This window comes from Tachypleus tridentatus, chromosome 6 (assembly GCF_004210375.1).
Source record: "Tachypleus tridentatus isolate NWPU-2018 chromosome 6, ASM421037v1, whole genome shotgun sequence".
NCBI lineage: Eukaryota > Metazoa > Arthropoda > Merostomata > Xiphosura > Limulidae > Tachypleus > Tachypleus tridentatus.
Genome location: NC_134830.1, coordinates 112,614,765 through 112,639,157, shown reverse-complemented (window position 1 = coordinate 112,639,157; position 24,393 = coordinate 112,614,765). Strand labels below are relative to the sequence as shown.

Below are 24,393 nucleotides of genomic sequence, written 5' to 3'. Positions count from 1 at the left end.
TTTGCGACTACCCACTGTAAGCTGTCATCCGTAGTGAAAATTGTTTGTTTTGGTGTTATGTTACCATGACAACTACGACAGTGTAATCTAATGCTAATTTTCTATAAACTTTATTATTGTTATTACTTGTGTGTATTGTAAAATGTTATTATGAGTTATTAAAGTTTGAATTTGCTTGACAGTAAACTCGTTAATAAGTGTTTGAAATTTAAATTTTTATTTCAGCTAATCTTATGGTAATTTTTTTATTGTTTTAATATTTTAACAGTTTATTAAATTCAATCATCAAAGTCGCGTTAGATGTCATTACTAGTAGACATGAATTGCTTGAACGACAGAAATATTTGTATGTTTACTTTCCAAAGAACATGACCGAAAGATATTTGAAACTTGTTTCTTGAATACTATTCTGTAATTACTTATGCATTTTCAGTTATAGGTTTATTTAACGCAAAATTGGATTGAAGAAAGATGAGATACATGTAATCGTATTTTTATTCTTCACACTGCAGGCAGAACAGCTGGATGTTGTGAAATGATTAACGATGCAGCACACTAATTTAATCCATAACTAAAGCAATAGAGAAGTAACGCATATCATATTTACTGTAGTATTAAATACTAATAATGTAAGAGAGACAAATTTCAAAATTTACAGTTACACCATATAATACCACTGTCACTAGTTTTGAACGTAAATTGTGTAATGTTTTCCAAATTCAGTACATGTTATACAGGATGTTAGGAGTATGACTAGATGTAGAAGTGAATCCTGTCAAGTTAAATTGAATGTAAGCTAAATTACAAGAGCAGAAATTTTTGCACTGTTACCAAGTTAGGAATATTTGCTTTCACCTGCCAGTGTCTCAAATAAAACATGGATGATATTCGTATTCTGTGGATACAGCGTGTTGTATACAACGCACTTAATATAACAGATGAAGATGTGTTCACTGAACTGTTAACACGTGAAAATAAACATTTTCACAAGGAAATTGTTAATGTGTTAGATACTGGTACCAAAGAAGATAAATTCTTGATGTTTTTTTATTGTAAAGAAGTAGAAACAGAAATTGAAGTGGAAATTGAGAGTAGTAAGTACAAATTTTCTTGCTCCTTTTCATTTAACTTTTTTTTTTAGATTTTTACACATCAGAGGACAACTTTCGTAGATTTAAAGTAAATGAAAAAAATGGTTTGATTTTTCTTATATGTAGCAAGCATGAATAAATAAATGTTAACTTGTATGTATGAGATACAATGATTTGCAAGCATAATGAAAAATTTAATATGTACTGTATATTTTAAGAGACCAATTGTTTCCTTTTCATCAGATTCCACATTGGCATGTTCTCTTACTTTAGAACACCCTTTGACAAGACAGATTGTTCTCTTTTATCTCTGTTATTACAGTAGAGGCTGTGAAACTCATTTTAGGCTTTGCCCCTTATAGTTAAACTCACATTCAGTCTAACTTCACTTTTATTTTCACTAACTTGGTCAGCTACATGTGTATATATATTGCTTGACTCAGGCCTAGAAATTTCTGCAAACTATGAGATGTTATGATGTAATAATACTTTTCTAAATCAATGAGAATAATTCAGAAGGTTTGAGTAACATGAACTACACAACAACTGATATTTAGACAATTATGTCAGGAAACTTGTCATAACTTATCATTTCTAAAAATAATGTACTTTAAAGCTCACACAATATAAACTAAATAATACTCTTGTATTGAACTTAAAATGAACAATTGTGTACATCTTACAATGATGAACAGTCTGCACTAGGATTTTTTAAAAAGTAATTATGAATATATATATGGGGTTTCACTTGGTTATGCATGTTTTGGATCAAGGTGCTCCTGAAGTTGATAATGAATTTGTTGAAGTAGAGAAGAATGAAGAGGCAGCCAAAGAAAATGAGAATTTATCTTTATCATCAAAGAGGCATTCATCATTGTCATCAGAGTCTTCAACCTTAGAAAAGCCAAAAATCAGTGATTCTACTAATGGTAAGAGTAACTTTACATGTAAGTACTGGATTTTGTGGTTTATCATAAATCATAGCAAATAGTAAAACATTTTCTTTTATTCACATAGTTATTTTACTGTGAAAGAATCTACAAAAAGCAACACTCTTTCATTTTATAAAAGTATTCCAAATATTATTAACAAGAAGATAATTCTGTATAAAGTTGGATTACTTTTTAATACAAAAGACAGTGACAAACTTTGTCAATGCACTGTGGAAAGTATACTTAACAGAATATTGTAAAAGTGGAGATGATTACTTATCAATATCATTGCTGCATTATTGGTAGGATTTTAGTCAAGACATTTAAGCTAAATACAAATTATGAATTTTAAAGAAAGCATTTCTAGAATATAATTTTGCTTAGCTTATAATGACATAATTTTTTAAACATGATATAATTCTTATTAGACTTTTTCATAGTAAAATGTGTGATCATTGTAAAAAATGGATTCATCAGTTATTCACAATTTAAAACTATTTTTTATAATGCATTCTAAAATAAATTTTAAGCAACAATGAATACAGTGTATTTTGAAAAAATAATGATTTGAAAAAAACATGCTTTGTACCTTTATGTGAATCATATCATATCTATTTGGTATCTAGATTGAAAACTCTGAATTTAACAATCATGAAATGTGTTATAAATATTGATTTAAAGTTATTTTACTTTTTTTTAGTCACCTCAGCTATTTTTTTTATTTTATTTTCACAGAAACTAGCCAGAATATACTTGAGAATGAGGACCTTCATGAGGAATCTGTAAAACTGGAAACAAATACAGAAGAACAGGAAGAAGAACCTCCTAAAAAGGTTTCTTTTGTAATTTTTTATATTCCAATAATCAGAGAAATAATCGGGTTATCTTAGTTAAAATGTTTACAAGTGAAATGATCATAAACTGGCTTGTGCATTCTGTAAAACCTTGCCTTGTCACCAATGGCTAGTAACTAAAATTTGAAGATGGATGAGAAAAGCAAAATTCATCTTATATATTTTTAAGAAAATAACTGAAAAAATGTAAATTTCCTTATTACACTTTATTGAAGCAGAAAGAAACTCATACTTGATAAATATAAGTATTTACAGGTGTGTAAACATTAAATATAAAGCTTTAGTGAATGTACTTAAAATCACACGTTTCAAACAACTAGAGAATATTAAGGATATCTATAAGATGAGCAGTTGAGTATCAGTGAGTTTACTTTTAGGTGATAAGTTTAGGAAGGAATAACATTTATAGCTTTGTTTGTTTTTTTAATGAAACTAACAAACCTGTGAATGAGCTAGCTACTTCAAATTTCTTAATATTTATTGACTTACAAAGTAAATCCTCTTCATGAAACAGACAGTACCATGAAGATTCTACAAATTATAAAAATCACTGATTTAAAAAAAGGTGTATTATGTTTATGACACTGATATCAGATACCAATTTGATAACTATGTTACATTCATTTGAAGTACATTTATAAGAATATGGTCAGCATCAACTTATTACAATCCTTGTACCCATGTTAACCAATGGGTCAGGCATATCCTTGTGGTTAATATACTGGGCTGAGAATTGGAAAGTCTAATTCTCACCTAAAATGCCCTACAGTGTAATTTGGATACTTAATGTATACAGCCAGAAGATACTGGGTTGTGTTGATTGTAACATCTTCATATTTTTGGGCTACATTATTTTGTGGTTAGAGTAAGAAGTACACAAACACTGATTTGACATTCATTTTATGTTACTTTATTATGAGGTATAAGTTTCATACCTTGATTTATTTTCATGTACTTTAATCTTCATTTTTCATAGAGGTTTATTAAGCAGTTGATTAGAAAAATGCAGCTTTACATGTGTTCAGGACTACCACCTGAAGAAGCACTTAACTACAACTGTGTGTATCTTTTACGATCCTCATCAGACCCTGTAACTGAACCTTCTACTGTAGAAGAAGCTAAGGAACTGATGCCTAAGTTCTTTGATATTGGCCTACTTAATGGGCATGCAGTGTTGATGATGTATCAGGTCATTTCCAAGGTTTGTCTTATAGCCTTTAAAATTTAGTTGAATTTTTATGCATTATTTTATCGCTTAGTATACTTTTCTACAGCAATAATATTTAACAACATGTAATTAAAATATTTCTATCATGTAACTGATGCAAATTTTTGTATGAACATAATTCATTTAATGTCTGCTGGATGGGGCAAATCGGTGACATTTTGTACTAAAATCATCAAATTGGTCTTGGAATGCAATTGCAGAAATAATACTGAATGAAAGTTCTTATGGCAAGAACTTCACATATTTTTTAGAGCACAATATTAATTATAGATGAAGATGTCACTATGTGAAAATCAAAGTACCAACCAATATTAGCTATATATTAAAAATATTGGATAGCTAGAACTTCAAATGTAAACATCACCTCATTAGGGATGCATTTACAAGATACTGTATTAAACTAAAACATCAAGTAGTTTATTTGGTTTAGATGTTGATTTTATACAAAACAATAAAATTGTCATTCAGTATTGAAGAACACAGCAAAGTCAATAATACTTTTCACTAGACAGAATGTAGCAAAAGTTTTAATTGTTTTTCAGTTATATTTTTCTTTAACTGTTTTACTTGACATAATTTGGTGGCCTGGCATGGCCAAGCGCATAAGGCGTGTGACTCGTAATCCGAGGGTCGCCGGTTCGCGCCCGTGTAGCGCTAAACATGCTCGCCCTCCCAGCCGTGGGGGCGTATAATGTGACGGTCAATCCCACTATTCGTTGGTAAAAGAGTAGCCCAAGAGTTGGCGGTGGGTGGTGATGACTAGCTGCCTTCCCTCTAGTCTTACACTGCTAAATTAGGGACGGCTAGCACAGATAGCCCTCGAGTAGCTTTGTGCGAAATTTCAAAAACAAACAAACAAACATGACATAATTTATTTGGTTTATATGCTATCTTTTACAGCTTGTTTTCCTATATTAGGCAATAATTGGTATATATCATTTGGTAAGATAATAGAGCATATTTTATTTAGTAATGAAATGCTGAAGTTCATTATATGACTTGCTCTATTAATAGAATTAAAGGATTCACTTTCACATGATTCTTGACATGGTAAATTTCTCATTAAAGAAGCAATTTTGATATATACATTTTTTGTATATTTTTACTGACACATTCTTTTTCTTAGTCATCATTACTAATTTCAGTTAAAATCAAAATATTGTTACCAAAAGATTCCACATCATCATTTTTATTATATTTAACTTCATCATTGATATTCACAATATTTGTATTGTAAGCTGCTTGAGGTTGTTTTCTTTTACCATTTATTGCATTATTAGTTGTTATAAATATACTTTTTGGTTGTATTTCACCACACCTCTCACTTAATTAACCAGTAATTAATTTGTCACATTTGCAACCACAACAAGAGTATGCTAAACATTTTTAATATCTGTGTGTTTTACATTTACAAGATAAATATTTGCATTTCAAACTATAACAGCAATGTTTTCAAGAATTGTTGAAGTAGTTTTGATCTGTTGATTTGGTTCATTGAAGATTTAAAAAAATGGACTAAATCATCATCATTTTGGCCAATAATATTGCTCAATAAAGAAAACTAAAAGTTCCAGTAAGATATTAGGAAGTTTAAAGAATGACAAGGCTCCTGTGCCAGACAATATTTCTCTGAGGGTTTTAAAGGCTGTAAAGGATTGGGTATTTGAATCACTTTACACAATTTTTTTTGTAAGTTCTTGAATAATGGACGAGTACAAACAGATTGGAAATTAGTTAATGCCACTCCTACCTTCAAGGGAAGTAATAGAAGTTGTTCCAGTAATTATAGGCCTATTAGTCTTACATCAGTTGCAGGAAAAGTTTTGGAAAGGCTGATGAAAGATGCTTTGCAAAGTCATTTCACAATGTTTAGAATTTTATCAGATAGTCAACATGGTTTCAGTAAGAGAAAATCTTGCTTTACAAATCTTGACATGCTTTGAAAATGTTACTGCTTATGTAGATGAGGGTATATCTGGATTTTCAGAAAGCATTTTGATTTACATCAATGACACAGATAAAGGAATGGTCAATAAGTTACTTAAATTTGCTGATGATATCAAGATATTTGGTGTTGCTGGCTGTGAATAGGATGCTGCTGCTTTACAAAAGAATTTTGATCATTTAGTGAGTTAGGCAAATCATTGGCAGATTGGTTTTAATTATGATAAAAGCAGGATATTGCATATGTGTTATCATAATTTGAATTATAAGTATAATTTAGAGGGAACAGCCTTAAGAGTGTCATGAAATAAAATAATCAATATATGAATGATAAGGGCTGGCTTTATTATTATTATTAACAAAGTCCGAGAAGGACCAACAGGTCCCCTTTATCCCTAAACATTACATTATGTTATATATCTCCACTTGCATAATAGCTTCTCTCGACTTGTGCTACTCCTTATTTGCACAGTTTTCATTCACCACTAGCCTTGATGCTACCACCTATTCTCATGTGATTTCACCTATAGTAGAAACGTCATTCTAGTATAGTTGACTAGCTGACACCTACTGTACTGTAGAGCACTCTCATCACTTCTCAATTTGGCATTACAATGTGCAGTTGCCCTAAATTTTGCTCCTGCCACTACTGAACCAGCAAAACTTACTATTTCTGAGGTTTTGGGTTCCACACTTTTGATGGAGAAGGTCTTGGCTTTTGTGCATTCCAAGCAATCATCTATTATGTTGCCAGTTAAATCTCTCTTTCCCTGGATCATCTGTTTGTGAAAAGGAAGATTTGGACAGCCTTTTTCCACATCCTGCTTTTGTTCTACCTCTCACAATCTACCTCATCTTTTGTTTGTATTTTAAACATGAATTCTCAGGTACATTACCTCTTTCTTCTGTGTATTATGATTTTTCTTCCTTCCTTCCTCATTCTGCTCCAACCTCAGGTTACTCAGTTTTCTCCCATAACCTGATATTCAAGTCCATGCTAAACAGTTTCTTACATGATTGTGCTTGGGTGTCAGCATATCTCATCCCCCATGTTTTGTAAATCATAGGTTGGAATTTCAGTTTTTTAGATGATCATACCTCAGTCTCTGATTTAGGCATGGGGTTTCAATCTTAGTACTACACTACAGTTTTCTCTAGCTCTGCTCTTTTGTCTATGACACCCTCACTACCATCCTCAATTATATTTTTCTATTCACTTAATATTTGAGGCTATTCACTGTTCTCCTGAAGGATTGCAATAGATACACATACCCTTCTTCTCTCTGTATTAGCATCCTTATCTTCTATTAACTTTGTCTCTTCATACATGATTCTTTTGTTCTTAGGATCTTCACAGGGATACCCTTTTGTCACAGATATTGCTACTTGCTTCCTATTAATGTGGTCTATGTCTGGTGCCATTCTTGCACCAGTCAGTTTTTGGGAATCTTCCTAAATATAGAGACTTGTATGGAGCCTGCATATTAATGTTTCTCTCTTCCTTCCCTGTTTGTTATCTTTATTGATCCTCTCTTGCTCCTTTTTCCAATGTCTCCTCCCTCTGCAACCTCTCCTCTACCATTGTCATCTTCCCACATTTCTGAAGTGAGTTGATAAATTGGCCATCACTGGATTTTCCCTTGACTATATCATGGGTTCTGACTCTGTGGGGGCACAGTTGGCCTGGTTTGCTTATTTGTGATTCTTATTTGCCACTAACACTTGGGGTTTTTAAATTTTAACAGAAGAAATGTATCTTCATTGATCCATTCCTTCCCCTTCCATGTATCCCTTGCTTTCATTTTCCTTCCTCCTTGGGATCTACTTTCTTGCCATCTTTTCAAGATCTCTTGAACAAGGGCTTTATAGAACAAGTGTTTCACCCTTCTTCAGGTTTTTCTTCTTGGCTGTTTGTTGTTCCCAAGTAGACTGGATTTGCATCCTGTTATTGATCTCTACAATCTCAACTGCTTTATCAACCTCCAATATATCACAATGTAGTCTTTTCTTGCTCTTTGATGGTTGTTCACTCCAGGTCTATGAGTAATCAAGATCAACTTTTCAGATACTTAACTTCGTATCTGGATTTTTACAGCATCCAGATGTTACCTTTGGTTTGTTCATAGGGATTGGGTGTTTCAGTTATGATCCTAACATAACATAATGTTTAGGGACAACAAGAGACCTGTTGGTTCTTCTCAGCTGTCTCATCCTTTAAGCCAAGCTATATAAAATATAATTTAAAATTGGATGAGAGTGGCCTATTGGTTAGCATGCTGCAACATGAATCCAGTGGTCCATGATTAGTGTTACATTTCAACAAAAATTGTTTTCCTTACTTTGGAGGCTATCCCTCTTTGTCTTGGTGGCTCAGTGGTAAACTTACAGACTTACAAGAGTTTGATATCCCACAGGGGACAGAATACAGATAGTTCATTTTGTAGCTTTGCACTAAGTAAACAACAATAGCTTTGGTGTTGTGGGTGTACTACAAAAGTGGTGATGAATTTCTACTATTTGATTAGAATAGCTCAGGAGTAGAGGTAGCAAACAAAACACACAAAAAACTTTAAATACGTAGGAAGCTGTTGTGATGATTCTCCAGAAGGATTTTGAGTCACAAAGAAATTCAAATATGCCTGTAAACTTAGTTGTTTCAAAGAGATATTATCCACTTTTGTGATGTAACTCACTTGTGATTTGTAGTAAAATTCTTTTTTCACTCTTGAATGCTTTATTTGTTAAGGAAAGAGTTTTTTCAACCTAAAGCCATTTTATTAAGTTTTGTACAAACAAACTCTCTGTTATAGAGAAGAGATACTTCAGGTCTTGGAAGCTTTATTTTTTAATTAAATAATTTTTAACCTAAGGCCATTTTTATTAAGTTTTGTGTAAACAAACTCTCTGTTATAGAGAAGAAATACTTCAGGTTTCTATTCCGAGACATAACTTATACTTGATAGTATATAATATGTACATTATGATGTTAGTTTTTTCATGATTGAAAAAAAAAAGTTCTTATTCAGTATAATGGTGTTAATAACTTGAAACAACTTTAAGTAGCTACACTAATGTTTGAAACTTTGTAATTTATCCTGGAAAAGAATAACACTTCAGATTATTTATCCCTTTTTCATGATCTTATAGCTGTACTACCCTCTGTTAACTATTAGAAGAGAAGGTTTGTGCTCTGAGTCTGTTGTGTCTGATCAAGCTGTCTTTAAGGTTCAGGTAAGAAACTTAGTTGCTTTGTAATTTTGATATCTTGATATAGTGTTTTAAAAGTATTATTTTCAACATTCTGTGTGTTAAATAAAGTTATCCATATCAACTGTTATCAGGAAGACTTTATGGGATCTCTGAAGATGTTTTTGTTGGCAATGGAGCGAGTACTGCAACAGTTAGAACACAAGGTTCACTTGAAGTTACCAGCCCTTCCCTCTGAAAAAACAGTTGAAGAACTAGCACAGGATAGTGGTCTTGTGGCTCACCTGGAGGATACTATGACTTCATGGGATAAGGCAATTTCTGCTCATCTACAGGAATTAATTAATCAGGTCAGAGCTTTCAAGTACTCTTATCATATTCCTTCATAGTTCTACAATACTCTTTTAAGTTTAGGATAAATAATAAAAATACATTCTTACATGATATTATATTTGTTATATTTTTGTTATGTACTGAGGATGCTAATTATACCATTTCTGAAACTTAATAATGTGTTATATTTCTTTTGTTACATATGTTATTAAAGTATATTGAATTTTGAATAATGTAGATTAAGTAAAAACTGAAATATCAGTAAACTTTGGAAAATTAACTGGCAATTTAGGTGTTTCCAGATATTTCTTGTAAGGCTTGTTCATGAGTGGAATTAGCTTTTGAAAAATATTTGCTCATACAACCACTTTTTTTTTAAAAATTGTTAAGGAAACTAAATTGCTAAAGTAGCGAGGAGGTGAAATAAGAAAAAATAAAATTAATGTATGATTTAATTTTAGGTGCTAACACTTTTATGTCACAGCAGTTACATGACCTATAACTATGCCCTAGTGGTCAAATATCAGATTATGGATTGGAAGGTGAAAGGTTCAAGTGGCAATAAAGTTCCTCAAGATCTACAGCAATTTTAGCTGTAGGAATGTTATAACTATGACAGTTAGTGCAGCTAACATAATTGAGTTAGTGTAGCTGTTTGGTTAAAAAAACGCAGTGTGTTTGAAATAGCTAAGTTTATTGTGGAGCACTGTGTTCAGCATTCACTTGTGTGGGTGTAACATCATTTGCTCAATGAGTTAGTTTTTGGTGCTACATTATATCTTGAAAATATTAAGTAGCTCACAAGATTAAATGCTACTAACAATTTGAATTTATAATTGTCAGTACTCAGTACTCTTTATTTACTCTGAATTAACCAATCAGATTTTAGGGTTCTTTATTACAGGGTGCTGCAGAACAAGGACCTACAGCAGAAGTGGTGCTTTGGAGAGGGAAATACTCTGGTTTCACAGCTCTCACTGAGCAACTCAAACAGCATACAGTTCAGAGAGTGGTGGATATCTTACAGCATGGAGACAGTTCTGTAGTACCAAGTTTTTTGTTCCATTGCAAAGCAGCTGAGAAACACATGCTAGAAGCTAAAGATAATGTGAAATTTCTAGCCACACTGGAACATCACTTAAAGGTATTACATGTTAGATTCTATTTTCCATAGTTGTAAGAAATATAAATATATATACACATATGTGGTTCTCACCTTATAAGTAACTGCATTTGGGAATAATACAGAATATCCTTGTTTGTTTAGATAACAAATTTATAATAAACAAAATATGATTTCAATGAGAACTGTTAAATTTTTGAGCACTCCCGGTTTTCATAACTGGAACACCTGTCAATTTATTGATTAATTACATAATTAGTGTATAAATAAATATATATTAAATTTACCTAACTGTTGACTCTCATTAAGAAAATTTAAGTCTGTTGTTGATCTTGTTTTATTCTAGATCAATGTTCTTAGATTTTATATAAATATGTTTGTGTAACAGTGACTGCTATCTAATAAATTTATTTCTTTAGTAGATCCTTGCTTCTCAAGGTCTAGTTCAGTTTTAAAAAGTGAACGTGAAATTATTGATGTGAAAAAGTAAATAACCATATCACTTAGAAACTTTGTAACTTTTTTATAGCAAATCTCTGAGTGTATTTGATTATAGTGAATACCCATCACGGCTCAGTAGCAAGTCAATGGGCTTAGAATTCTAAAAATTGGGTTTTGATACTCAAAGTGGACAGAGCACAGATAGCCCATTTTGTAGCTTTTTGCTTTACAACTAGTAAAAGTAAAACCAAAGCTATATTTAGAATTTGATAAATGTTACTTGTAATTAATAACAAAACACTTGATCATTATAAATGTATGTTAAAGTAATAATTCCTAAAGTGAATAACTAATGGTTTTTTGTTTGTTTTCAAACTTTTACTTATAAGATTGTGAATGTTTTTGTTATTGTGGTTTAATTATGAAATGAGTAGAATTTTCCTAAAACTGATTGTAAAAAATGAAATAACATTTATAACTATTTAAAAACCTGTTTTGATCAATACCTATTTTACTCAGTTTAAAAAAATAGAGTAGTATTTATTAAAAACACTTTCACAAAACATTAGTGTTAGGCCTATTATATTTTTTAACACTATGTTCTTTTTTCAGATCACAACAAAAAATGATACTTGATATAAAAAAACTCAAAGGCATTAATACATTACCCAGTATTTTAAGTGAAAAGGTAGAAAATACACATGCATACATACATACACATATATAAAAATACATGTGTATATATATATAAAAACACAGTTTTTATCAAGGCTAATTTATGGTCCAAAAAATACTTCTGCACAAATTTTAGGTTTGAAAATTCATAAATTTTACCTCGTGGTAGTTTCTTATTTCCAAAAAAATATACTTACCTAACAACTACTTATGACATAATATGAAAATTATAATTTAAATTTTACAAATGTAACATTTGACAAGGTGCTAGATTGTAATATAAAGTAAATATAATATATTTGAGACTATGATTTAAGATACATTAATGTTTTGATGTAATTTTTTTCATTCTGTCAGAAAAGATACATCTGTTACATTTTTTGATAAATTCTCTAGTCGAATTTTATAAATAAAGTTAATTTGTTTTAAATGTATAAAAGAAATGGTATATCATGTTTCTTTAATGCTTTAGATTTTAAATCCAAAAGTTAGCCTTGCATCAGCACATGAAGGTATTCCAAACTTAATAAATGCCTTGAAGATGGTATGGATGCTCTCTAAACATTTTAATACTGATGAAAGAATGGTGCCTCTGATGGAAAGGATCTCCTTGTGTCTGTGTGACAAAGTATACAATGTGGTTAACGTAAGGGTTTTGTTTCAAGAACACCCCCTGGAGGTATGATTTCAGTTAGTGTATGTAGAAACATTCTGTTTCTCACTGTCAGTAATGGAATTTTTAATTGTATTTTTTAAAGTATTATTAATACAAAAATGTACAAGTAAAGAAAAACTTTTCAAGAAAGGAAGTAAATTCAGTGATGGTTAATATTAATCCTTCAAAAACAATACTAATAAGATAGTAGGGATGATAATGTGTACCATTCCTATGTAATAGCACGGGCACAGAGTAGTAGAATGTTAAGGGAAATAGAATAAATTATATATATGTTATATATGTCAAATCTTGTCTATGTAGGGATGATGCAAGTGCTATCCCTACTATCTCGTTTACATTATTTTTGAAGGATCAATGTTAACCATTCCTACATTTACTTTCATTTTTAGAAAGTTTCTTTATTTGTATTTTAATTCAGTGTTTCAACAGACATAGGAAGGTGGTATTTATAACCAAGTTCTAAATACAATGAGTTTCTAACTGTAATATTTATTGTTGATCTGTTATTGGCTTGTAATTCCTGTCTCACCTTGTACTTATATGAACACCAACTTTCTGTAAGAAATATTAATTTCAAGGGATAATAGCAACATTGTTTATACTCAACTTATATATATATATATATATATATATATATATATATTTATTTATTACTAGTTAATAATACTTATTAAAACAGAAACTCCATTTGAAATTATGTTACCTCAGCAAAACTGTTTGCTGTTTGACACTATTGTTTTGGCTTTTATGTAGTCATGCAATAAAAAAGAAATAGAAGAAAGGAGAACAAGAAATTCAGATCTTTTGCTATGATATTCCTAGAAGTTGTGACTCAGTCATTACACAAATGTTGTTTTAAAAAAAAACTGTGTAGTATTGTAAAGTTCTAATAATCTATTGAAGAGATATATAAAATACCATTTTGATGAACAGTCTGAGCCATCCCAACATAGGCAATGCTGCCACCTGCCTGATAAGCTTCAAATTGATTCCATCATGGTACATTGCTGTTTTTAACCAAGCATGCCAGTCATTACTTTTTAGTGTTATGTATCTTGAGGTTGTTTTATATTTTAAACATGGTGTAATACCAACTGTTTTAAAATATCACTAGTTAATTCAAGATACTCATTTTGTTTATCATTTTTATTTTTGTAATTTCAGTAATTGTTGTGTATAGTGGCATCTCTGTCCAGCTTTTTAACAGATATTTAGCTTTAAATTCAGTCTAAATTTGAACATGTTAACAAGGTCTGTTTGAGGAGAGCCTTCACTGATATAGGTACTTTTCTTCTATAATAGTTATTGTACTAGTGTACAAGTAAAATTTTGTGTAATAATCTTTTCCATTACTGTTTAGGTTTCCAATAGGTATAATAGGATATTACCTATTATGGAGGTTAATTTTATCTAGCTAGCAGTATGTATTGATCCTCTTATATTAATTTAATCATAATAAAAGCACAGTAGATACCATAAATTTATATATTAATGAAAAGTTAAAACTTATAACTGAGTTACAGATGAAAATTGATTGTTGGATTTTTTCATTATGTAGTGTATAACCCTTCATTGGTTGAAGGTAGAACCACCTCAGTGTAGTGTGATAATACAAAGATAAACCTAGGCTTAATTACCTGATCTCTGTAAAAACTAGAGGTTTGAGGATTTAATATATGGAAGGATTTGTCACAAGTGGATCAAAAAGTACAAGAAGGCAGTGTAGTGAAGGTTTGAAATAAAAATAAATTTTATTCACTGAAAAAGATGAAGTAAAAATAAAAACCTGACCACTCAGTAAAAATGGCTGTTGCATCATGAAGTAGAATAAAATAAAAGTAAAAATAACAAAATTTATTTAAATGAAAAAAACAACTAACTTTCACTGATTACTAAGTGGTTTGGATAAACACATGCAGTTGGTATCAAGAGCAGTGAAAGAATAGAGTAAATCAAAGATGCAGTTCACTATTGATGCTTGATTCTCAAGTTTTAGTCTTCTTTTCTTGCAGGCTGCAAAGAACCTGTCAAAAACTGTGTTCATAGAGTGCATTTTCTTTGCAACTGACAAATTAGAAACTGACACTTGAATGTAAAGATATCTGTCTTTTGTCAATCACAAAAGAGCCCTTTATATCCAAGGTAAAGTAAGATACAATATACTTATGCCATGGCATGATAGATACCATCTTTGACCACATCTGCCACAGGAGGTAATACCAAGACTGAATTTAGCACATGAGCTCAAACAGAAATAACAAGTTCCAAATTAGAACTCGGAGAGATTTTAAAATATTATAGGTGTGAAATATACATGCTAAATGAAAGTATAGTACAGTTTTTGCACAGTACTGTAGAATATTATTATACATATAGAGTTTGGGTTGCATAATGCCTGCATTTAGATGAGGTTATTTCCTCTTCATACATAAACTTCAGTTCAAAAACATGATGCACAAAATGCATTATTTTAGTATTACAGGTTCATGAAATATTTTCTTAATGCAGTGTAACATTTTGAATCATTAATTAATATTTCCTCACTTACATGTAATGCAGCTGAAATTACAGGTTCATTACTTTTGAGGCATTTACCTACATTTATAAAATATTTTCTTTTAAAACTCAGTTTTAAATGTAATTTCAATTAGTTTTTTGTATGTGAGTGTGCACATATCATTTAGTATTTACTAATGAACATGCATAAGTTCTTGTTTACATCAATTTAGGGTATAGCATATTTTTTAAAGCACATATATAATTTGTTAATTTTTGAAATAGGTAAAAAAGATAACTGAAGAAACAGCTTTATTGCTGGAGTCTTGGAAGTCCATCTACCTGAAAGTACGTGCCAAGATAGAACAGTCTGGACGAACTACCAGGTGGGAATTTGATCGAAAAAGGCTGTTTGAAAAGACTGATTATATGGCTTCCATCTGTCGAGATCTTAACAGTATGGCCCAAGTATGTAAAGTGTATGAAATAAAACTGCACTATAATAAAGAAAATAATATGTGTAGACTATAATGACTACAATTCAATATAATTGTTGCATCTTTCTGTATGTTAAATACCTGCAATAAAAATAAAAATTTATGTAATCACCAATCAATGTGACCAACTTGTGTGCAACATTTTTGTGCACATGTGATCACAGTAAATAAAATGTACAGGATGTCGTAACTCTTACACACTCAGGTGCATTGACTTTTTGCATATATAAAGAAAGGCTACTGAATGAAGAAATTTAAAGCTTGAAAAGAACATTCTAAGGACAACTACAATTTCTTCAAATAAAATACCTTATATTTTATACGATATTTGTTGGTATTTGCATCCTTTAACCCTTAAATGGCAACCATCATCAATTGATGCTGCTATCTGTAACATTCCTGCTGTTTAAGGGTTAATACTTAAATAAATATTTTGTTACTACATCAAAATTATGAAGGAGCCAACTTTTTAAAAAATTGTTTAACATGAAGTTTCATTTAAAATATATAGTAAGCTTTAAACTATTTTCATGTTCATACAAAAATATTTTTCTTTAATTTTATTTACCATATTCAACAGGCACTTAGGCCAATGATACCTAACACAGTTACCTTATAGATGAAACAAAATTTAATACAGCTGAGTTCCTAATGGTTTAACTAACCTGTCTCATCTTGTTCCATGAAAAACATTTCTTTCAGTACTGTAATAATAGTGGAAGTTGTTCACAAATATCCTTCTTACTAGCAAGATATCATCACACTAAGCTTTTTTAGCTTTATTCATATCTCTGCGTGACTTTCCACTAAGCATGTTTAGATTTCTAACTTATGACTTTTTAAAACTGTGACATAAACATTTATATCACACCAAAACAGCTGATTTTGAGAATCATTAATTGGTTAAAAGTAATAAAACTGTATTTGTTATGAAGTTACGTGGTCAAATTAACATTATTTTGTTCAAAACTATTTCGAGTTTCCTTTTAAAGGACTATAAATAACCAATCATGCTGAGTAAAAAAAACCAGAAAAATCACAAACACCAATAAACATTCAGAACTCACTAAAATGTGTCTCAAATCGAAATTTACAATTTTTTAACCTTTCCAGTGGTTTAGTGGTAAGTCTGTAGATTTATAATGCTAAAAATCACCTTTAAATACCCTTGTTGCACACAGTGCAAATGGACCATCATGTAGCTTTGTGCATTACAACAAACAAAGCAATTCTGAAATAATTTTATGCATAAAATTAAATTGAAAAATTGTAAAATTAATCAGGTTTTTTGTTTTTTAATGTGTAGAAGAACAGTAACAAGTTTTTAATTCATTAGCACAGTTTTGCCCTCAGCATGGTGCACCATTCCAAACATGACAGAGTTGAATGTAATATAAAGGAAGGCATAATCTTTTAAATTATAATTAGAGTTATAATTCTGAAACAAGACCAGAATTGAAATTCAGAACCATAACTTTACCATTCTTTTAAGAGGTTGATATGTTTGCTACTTTTTACAACTGATTCATTCATAGTGTTTCCTTATTGTTGTAAATAGATCATTGAAATATGATATGTGTTTGTAGATTATTAGGAAATTTCTTAATATGTTAGAATTTTCAGTTGGTTTTATGATAGACAAATTAGTGAAATTCACTGAACAAGTACAAATAAACCAGTTATGTGTGTATGTTTAAAATTTATATTTATTTACTTATTTTAAAATATGCACTTGAAAACTAAAATGTTAAATGAGCACAAGAAAATAATTCTAAAAATTCAGAGAGTGGTTTTAAAAACAAATTGAGTCTCATACTAAGCTCTAGGTTTCATATTTTATCTATAGATAGCCTCAAAAATAATATTTCATTTTGAGCATCACATTTGGTTAAAAAAGTAGATGGAAATTATCCATAGTCACTTACTTTCTAGGTTCTTCAAGAATTTTATGCCATCTTTGGACCTGAACTGAAAGCTGTCACTGGAGACCCTAAGAAAATAGATGATGTTCTGGACCGGGTTTGTGGTTTGATAAAGCCCATTGAAAATGTAAGAATTTTGAGCCATATCTGTATGATAGTATTTAAATTAGGCACGTATGTATCATATTTTTCAATATAAAATGTAACAAATTAATGAAATTTTACTTGTTATACTTAAAAGTTTACATTAATACTTTCTGTGAGAAGTTAACATTAATATGTTTATGTGAATGAATGATACAGTGAATAATTTAAGTAATTATGAGTGTAAACTTTTTCTGAAAAATCAATAAATTGTTTACAGGCAAAACTCCTCATAGCACTGCAGATATAAAGTTAGAACAATTTTTTATCAAACATCAATTCTGAAACTTTTATGAGTAAAGAACTGTTGAAGTAAATTAAACATTTCATATGCAGGTGTGCATTTTACAATTAAAAGTTGTATACCAGTTGTGTGAAGGTTAAACAGCTCACAACAGACTGCTATGATTGCTTACTTCCTTTGTTAGTTGAGATCAGTTTATGTCCTTCCATTGTATAAATAATCTTGTTTTAAACATTTCTTTTGTAGAGGCTGGAAGTGATCATATCTGTGAGATTGAATTACTTCCTTCTTTACAGATGAGATTACTTTAGATTTAATATTTTCATATTGGAAATTTTCATACCTACTTCCTTTGTTAGATGAGATTGATTTACTTCCTTCCTATGTGTAAATAAAATTGTTTTGGTACTTCCTTTGTGGAAACTGAAAATGATCATACTTACTTCTTTTGTTAGGAAAGGTTGACTTTCTTTTCTACAGATGAGATTAGTTTAGCTACATTTACCTAGTGCCAATCACAGTTTTACCATTCATGATTGTGAGTATTCTCAATACATCTGAAATACTAGTTCATCTTCAAAACTAGTAAGAGGCTTATGCTGTGCTGCATTGTGCTTCCTGTGCTCGTATACCATGCACCACAGTATCCCACGTCTTCTCAGTCTTTGTTCAACCATAATGTTTCTGTGTAGACCCTCCTACTTCCTCTGTTTCTGTTATCTCTCTTACTAAAGAAACCATCCTTTGTAAATGGCAAGGGCTGACTATATTTACTCTTTACTACTTGTGTTAGACAAGATTAACTTAATTCCTTTCTTACAAATTACAGTACTTTAACTATTTACTTTTTGCAGGTTGGATTAAAAGTCAGTACTAACTTCTCAGTTGACAGTTTGACTTTACATATTTCACATGGATATAAATTGTAATGTTATTTTACTTCATAATTACTTATTTTATGCATAATTATTTTTCTCTTCCTTATGTTAAGACTATAGATAAGTTTATACATTTATCTCTTTTTTTTTTTTCTTAATGACTGTAAGTGAATGTTCATAATTTCAGAGGGAAACTGAAAATTATATTACCTACCTTATTATATTAACAGTAACAAAAATGTGAGCCTTCTGTTGATAAAGCTAATTAAGATGTAGCATTTCATTAACATAGCTGACTGTGATGTAGTTCAGCTGTTAACAGAGCTAAGATGTATGTTAGCTGTTAATAAGCTACATGAAATTTATATCAACTATGGGCACACTAGAAGTGACTAAAAGTTGAAATTATTATTTCTTATTATAAGGTGGATTTTGATATCTTCTTGATTCGCCATACCTCTTCCTGGAACACTTTCAAAGATTGGTTTAATAAGGAGGTTCAGCTAATAGAGGAAGAAGCCATTAGGTTTATTAATGAATCTTTTCATTCACTTCGATCAGCAGAGAGTGCATTTTCAATGTTGCAGAACTTTAAACATATACATTCTCGGACTGCTATTAATGAACTGTTGATGAATAAATTCACTGACATTCTGAATCAGTATATTAAGGAGGTATGTATGTTATATTAGTATTTATTTTCATTTGTTCTAAAACTTGATGTTATTGAAATGAGTTCATTGACATTTTCAGGGGGTCAGACATGGCCTAGTACTCAGTGTACTAGTCAGCTATTTCTGAATTAAAAATAACTGTGTCTAGATTTTAGAGGTCACTGACTGAATTGTTTATCCAACATATTGCATAAACTGTCATTAAGGTTTAAAATAGTATCATACCAGACATTTTATAAATATATCATGATTAAGTAAAAATACAAATTTAAATTACCAAACTTGTAGCAGTATAACAGACTTACATGAAAACTCTTATTAATTACGCAAGTTGCTACTCATGCTTTCTATGAATTTATAATAAAATGGAAATAATAGTTTCATAGGAATCTAAGAATATTTATGTATTATTTGCTGTCCAAAAATGATGATTAGTTTTACTGTATGTGATTACATTTTGTTACAAATGAAATAGAATAAAAAATTCTAGTTTACTGTATTAGAAATTATTCTTGGATAAGGGTGTTTTTTTTTTAATTGTTAATAATAAATCATATATCCTGTTAACTTTGGGATTTACCTACACATATATATATACTGTTGTTCAAAGTTAAGGAACAAATTTCATGAAAACTCCAAAAAAGAATGTCGTTTAAATCAAGGTGGAGGTAGACATTTATATGATCTATGAATACATATAGAAAGAAAAATTATTGGGTCTCTTTATAGTTAGACGTGAACATTAAACAAAGAATCTCACAAAACAAACAATGAAGTAAAGTAGCAAACAACATATTAAAAAGGATGTGATAATCTCATACAACAAAACACACTTCACTACATTTAACTCACAAGGTTATCCACTCTTGTACAAGGGCACATCCAACTAGGCTCTTAGAAGTTATTCTTCACTGGAAGCTTGTTTCTGTAGAGCACCTCTTGCACTCAGGTATAGTGATCTTGTTGGTAAGACCATACTTTAATTTCATGCTATTTATTCACCAGCTGAGCCCTGTTTCGGTGTATTATAATCTATCAAAATGAAATTATGACAGTTACAGCTCTGAAAAAAACAAAATGCTGCTGGAGAATCACATCTCTGTATCTCAGATCAGTAAAGAGCCTTACTTCAAAGATATGGAACTTTGTGAAGCCATTTATTATGATGCTTGCCTGGACCAGGATAACAACATTTCTCTAAAGATCCTCTTCCATGATATTGAATTTCCTGATCCTTGTGGATCAGTTTTGGTCCTAGTTCAGTCTCCAGGCAGAATCTGACTCATTCATGAAAATAGATATGTATCAGTTTTCTTAATCCTGTTTCAGGTATTGGTAACATCAGGATAAACAGGCCCATCTCTAGAAGGATGTTAGCAGGACATAAATGTCTTGAAGTTTGGTGTAAAGACTAATCTTATGAAGTCTTATGGCTGTAGTCTTTCCCAATATAGATATTCTTGTAGCTGCATATAGCTCTTGTGGAAATTAGCCAGTGATAGGAGCTCTATCACATCTAGCAGTTTGAGCCAGAAAACAGCTATCTTGATATGTTGTGTCTCTAGGATGGACTTGAACACATTTCTTGGTGACATCTCTCCTCATGTTGTCTCTAGAGCCTGGATACCATGCATCTGGAAAATATATAGCCTTCTTATCATCTCTTCCTAACCTTGCTCATCTATTCTATTGATTTTCACCTCAGGCTATCATCCAGATGGTGCCTTTTTGAAATTTCTGAGAATGAAGCTCCACTAGATAATCTGACAGCAAACAATGAATAAAGTAAGGAGAGCAAAGCTGAACCCTTTTTGTATGGTTCATAATTATGATGTTTGTAAGTTCTACAAAGGTTATCTGTAACTTTTCACAATATTTAACTTTTGTTAATTACAGTCCATTTATCTCTGTTGTCCTTTCAATAATTAGAGCTCAAACAACAGTTTTTTCTTTAACTTTTGAACACCAGTGTATGTGCACACATAAACACACACAAAATATTTAAAACAACATATTCTGCAATAATTTGATAGATTGTTTAGGCAGAGTATTCATGTTGAAACTTTGTAGGATAGACAGCAACTGCCTGTTGTGGAGACACAAGTGTAGAAGACAACGTTTTGAAAGTCTTCCATCTTTTGCTTCAGGTCAGTGTGTGTGTGTGTGTGTAGGTGTTGTTGATCCTTTATAATGTCCTGGTGGATTGTAGAGAGTATGTTATGATTCATTGGATTATCACTGTTTCTGATTGGAGGAGAGATTTCCTGTAGATTCAATCAAGGGCAGCCACAGGTTACTCACTTCTGATCTGGAATCTCTGTTTAATAAAGGTTTAATATTGTTAATATAAAATTATTCTTTGATTTTTCTTGTCTTCCAAAATTTGTCTGTGTTGATGATTCTAGTTTTCTCCCAGTTTATTCTGTGTCCAGGCTGCATAACTTGATCTGCAGTGGCTGAATTTTGTGTTTTAATGAGTCTTGTACTATCTTTATGTTTTTGATTCTTGTCACGAGTTTTCTTCCTGTTTCTCCAATCTATGTATCATTGCAGAAACACAGAATTTCATAGATGACATTTTTTAGATTTTCTTTGGTAGGTCGCTGTTTTTTTTTACTAGAATGGACCTTAAGACCTTAACGTTGTTCGAAATGTTGTCTTCTACATTTGTGTCTCCATAACAGGCAGTTGCCATCCATTCTACAAAGTTTCATCATATTCTGTACTCAACTAAGCTGTGATAAGATGTACTATAGAGTTCTGAGTAAGTGTACATTTACGATTATTTATTTTCAGATGCTCTTCCATCCTTTACAATACTTATTCAGGACTGTACGATTATGAAATTTTGTCTGACGAGGCAGGGAAATCTACCAGTATTACTTGGGAGAAATCTTCGCACCTTTACTTTTATTCACATTTGATCATGTTAGTCATTGTGAGTCAAGCGTGTGTGGGCTAGGCTGTCTAATTGCAGCACTCTGTGACCTTTTGAGAGTCTTGTTGTAAAGCAGTATATTGACTTTAACTTATTTGAAACTCAAAGTAGAAGCATTTCCACTGAATGTAGGGGAAATTGGCAGGTTACCTGTCTGCTTAGATGGTTGATAAAATTAACATTACAGCACATTTATTTTATTATCAGTGAAGATACAATTTAAAAAAGTGGTGCACATTTTTTACTCCCTTTCCTTTCAGTAAACAACTGCCTGGAAGATCACATGACATGAAGTATGTTTTCCACCTTGTACTATTATTAAAACTATATAATTTGTCCACTCTGTACTATTATTTAGAACTGTATATTGCAGAATTTTTCATGGGTGTTGGTTTTTTTTTGTATGCATTTTAGTCTTTTCTTTAAAATAACTTGGTAGGATTTTATAATGAGGTGCGAATAAGTTTTGTATTTTTTTCCTACCTAAAATTTGTTCAGAAAACAACAGACATTCTTGGTTTAAATGTGGGTTTCCAGAAGCCTCAACAAGATATTTTTTAATTTTAATAAGAGAAGAAAAGAAGTGCTAAATGATAAATCATATATTGTTTGTGTCATTCTTATGTATCTTAAAACAAATATATCACAACATAGAAATAAGTCTTTGTGTCATGTCATCTAAGAAATTAACATTTAAATAGAGGAGCAATTGAGCTTACCTCATTTTATATAACCTCCCAGTTTTATACTCGCTAAGCTTCTGAAAAACACACAATTTGGATACATAAAGTTGACAGTTGCCAAATGTTGTTCTAATTCTTAGTATGTTTATGCTCATGAAATTGAGAAAAGATACTAATGTACATACCAAACTTTTACATTACTACTGATCTGATGAAATAATACCATGATAATTGTTTGCATTTTGTCATCTGCTTCATTGAAACAAAATCCATCTTTGTTTCAGCTATTAAATGTAGAAGCAGTGTTTGAATCAGACAAAAGTAATCCACCTTCTTATAAAAACACCCCTCCTGTATCAGCTGCTATCCTGTGGGAGCGCACTTTGTTTCAGACTGTCAAACAGCCCATGGTAAAGTTTTACAAGGAAGAAACCATGATGAACACAGAACTTGGTGGAAAGGTGAGTCAGCTGGAGATTAAATTAAGGAGGAATGTCACAAGTAGAATTACTCTAAGTCTGTAGCAAGTGCAAAATAACATGGAATACTTTCTTATAGTGACCAAACCTTTATAAACAAAGTGTAGTCCCTGAAATAATATTTTGTACATATAGAGACTTGTATGGATTAGTATACAAAACATGAATATTTTAAAAATTGATTAAACATTTTACTTCATTTTATAAACTAACATTCTTCATAATTTTGGCAATTTATTTAAATGGTACTAATCTTCATTGGTGATAGTGTTGAAGTATCTTTAGCATAGAGCATAATTCTGTATTCAGAAAACTGTTATTATAGAGTGCATTTTCATTTTGTGCCTTGAGTCAGATTAAGGTTGTACAGTGAAAGAATATTTAATTTTTATTTATTATATACTAAAATATTATACTGTAGAAAAAGAAAAAACAGTTTGAGGAATATGTATTAATGGAGTAAGTATTTTTAAAAGATTTTATACTACGTGTTCCACTCCCAGACGTACTTTATCTTAAAGTGATGGAGATGAAGAAATTCCTTACCTTGTGAAATACCAGAAAAACTCTTAATTATGTTAAATGGCTTCAAAGAGTCATCAAAATAAATAAACAGTCTTCTTGTATTTATCGGAACAGGCAAAATCAAAATATTTGAGTTTAGCCAAGTGCATGAGACAATATGAGGAGCAGAAGTTTGAGAAGTGGAAACTGCACACTGAATCTGTTCTTCGGACACTTTTACAAAGAAACCTACTTCTGGAAGATGGCATGCTTGACCATCAGCAGTCTGGTGATGCAGTCATTCCAAGTGTGGGACAAAGAACTCATAACCAAGGTGATATTAATTTAATTTTATATATTTTTGTTGTGTGTCTCTGATGTCTACACTACTATGCTTACTTGACTTACAATGTAACCACCACAATCT

At 30.9% G+C, this 24,393-nt stretch overlaps 1 protein-coding gene across 9 annotated transcripts in view; it reads left to right on the top strand.

Moving 5' to 3' along the window:
- Positions 1-318: 318 nt before the first annotated feature.
- The window catches only part of Dhc98D (Dynein heavy chain at 89D), a 157,299-nt gene continuing 133,224 nt past the window's right edge, over positions 319-24,393 (top strand). For 7 of the 9 annotated variants that reach the window (XR_013029508.1, XR_013029509.1, XR_013029510.1 and 4 more), the window contains exons 1-13: positions 319-1,094; positions 1,865-2,020; positions 2,759-2,856; positions 3,854-4,078; positions 9,197-9,280; positions 9,391-9,606; positions 10,479-10,733; positions 12,301-12,507; positions 15,289-15,471; positions 17,433-17,549; positions 19,114-19,362; positions 23,268-23,444; positions 24,102-24,300. Coding sequence is in view for 6 of the 9 variants with exons in the window: in XM_076507017.1 (XP_076363132.1) it covers positions 878-1,094; positions 1,865-2,020; positions 2,759-2,856; positions 3,854-4,078; positions 9,197-9,280; positions 9,391-9,606; positions 10,479-10,733; positions 12,301-12,507; positions 15,289-15,471; positions 17,433-17,549; positions 19,114-19,362; positions 23,268-23,444; positions 24,102-24,300 (2,383 nt within the window). In the remaining 3 variants the exon portion in view is untranslated. Of the gene's footprint in view, positions 1,095-1,864; positions 2,021-2,758; positions 2,857-3,853; positions 4,079-9,196; positions 9,281-9,390; positions 9,607-10,478; positions 10,734-12,300; positions 12,508-15,288; positions 15,472-17,432; positions 17,550-19,113; positions 19,363-22,162; positions 22,301-23,267; positions 23,445-24,101; positions 24,301-24,393 lie in introns of those variants that run through there. The other 2 variants (XM_076507016.1, XM_076507020.1) reach the window with 2 other exon arrangements.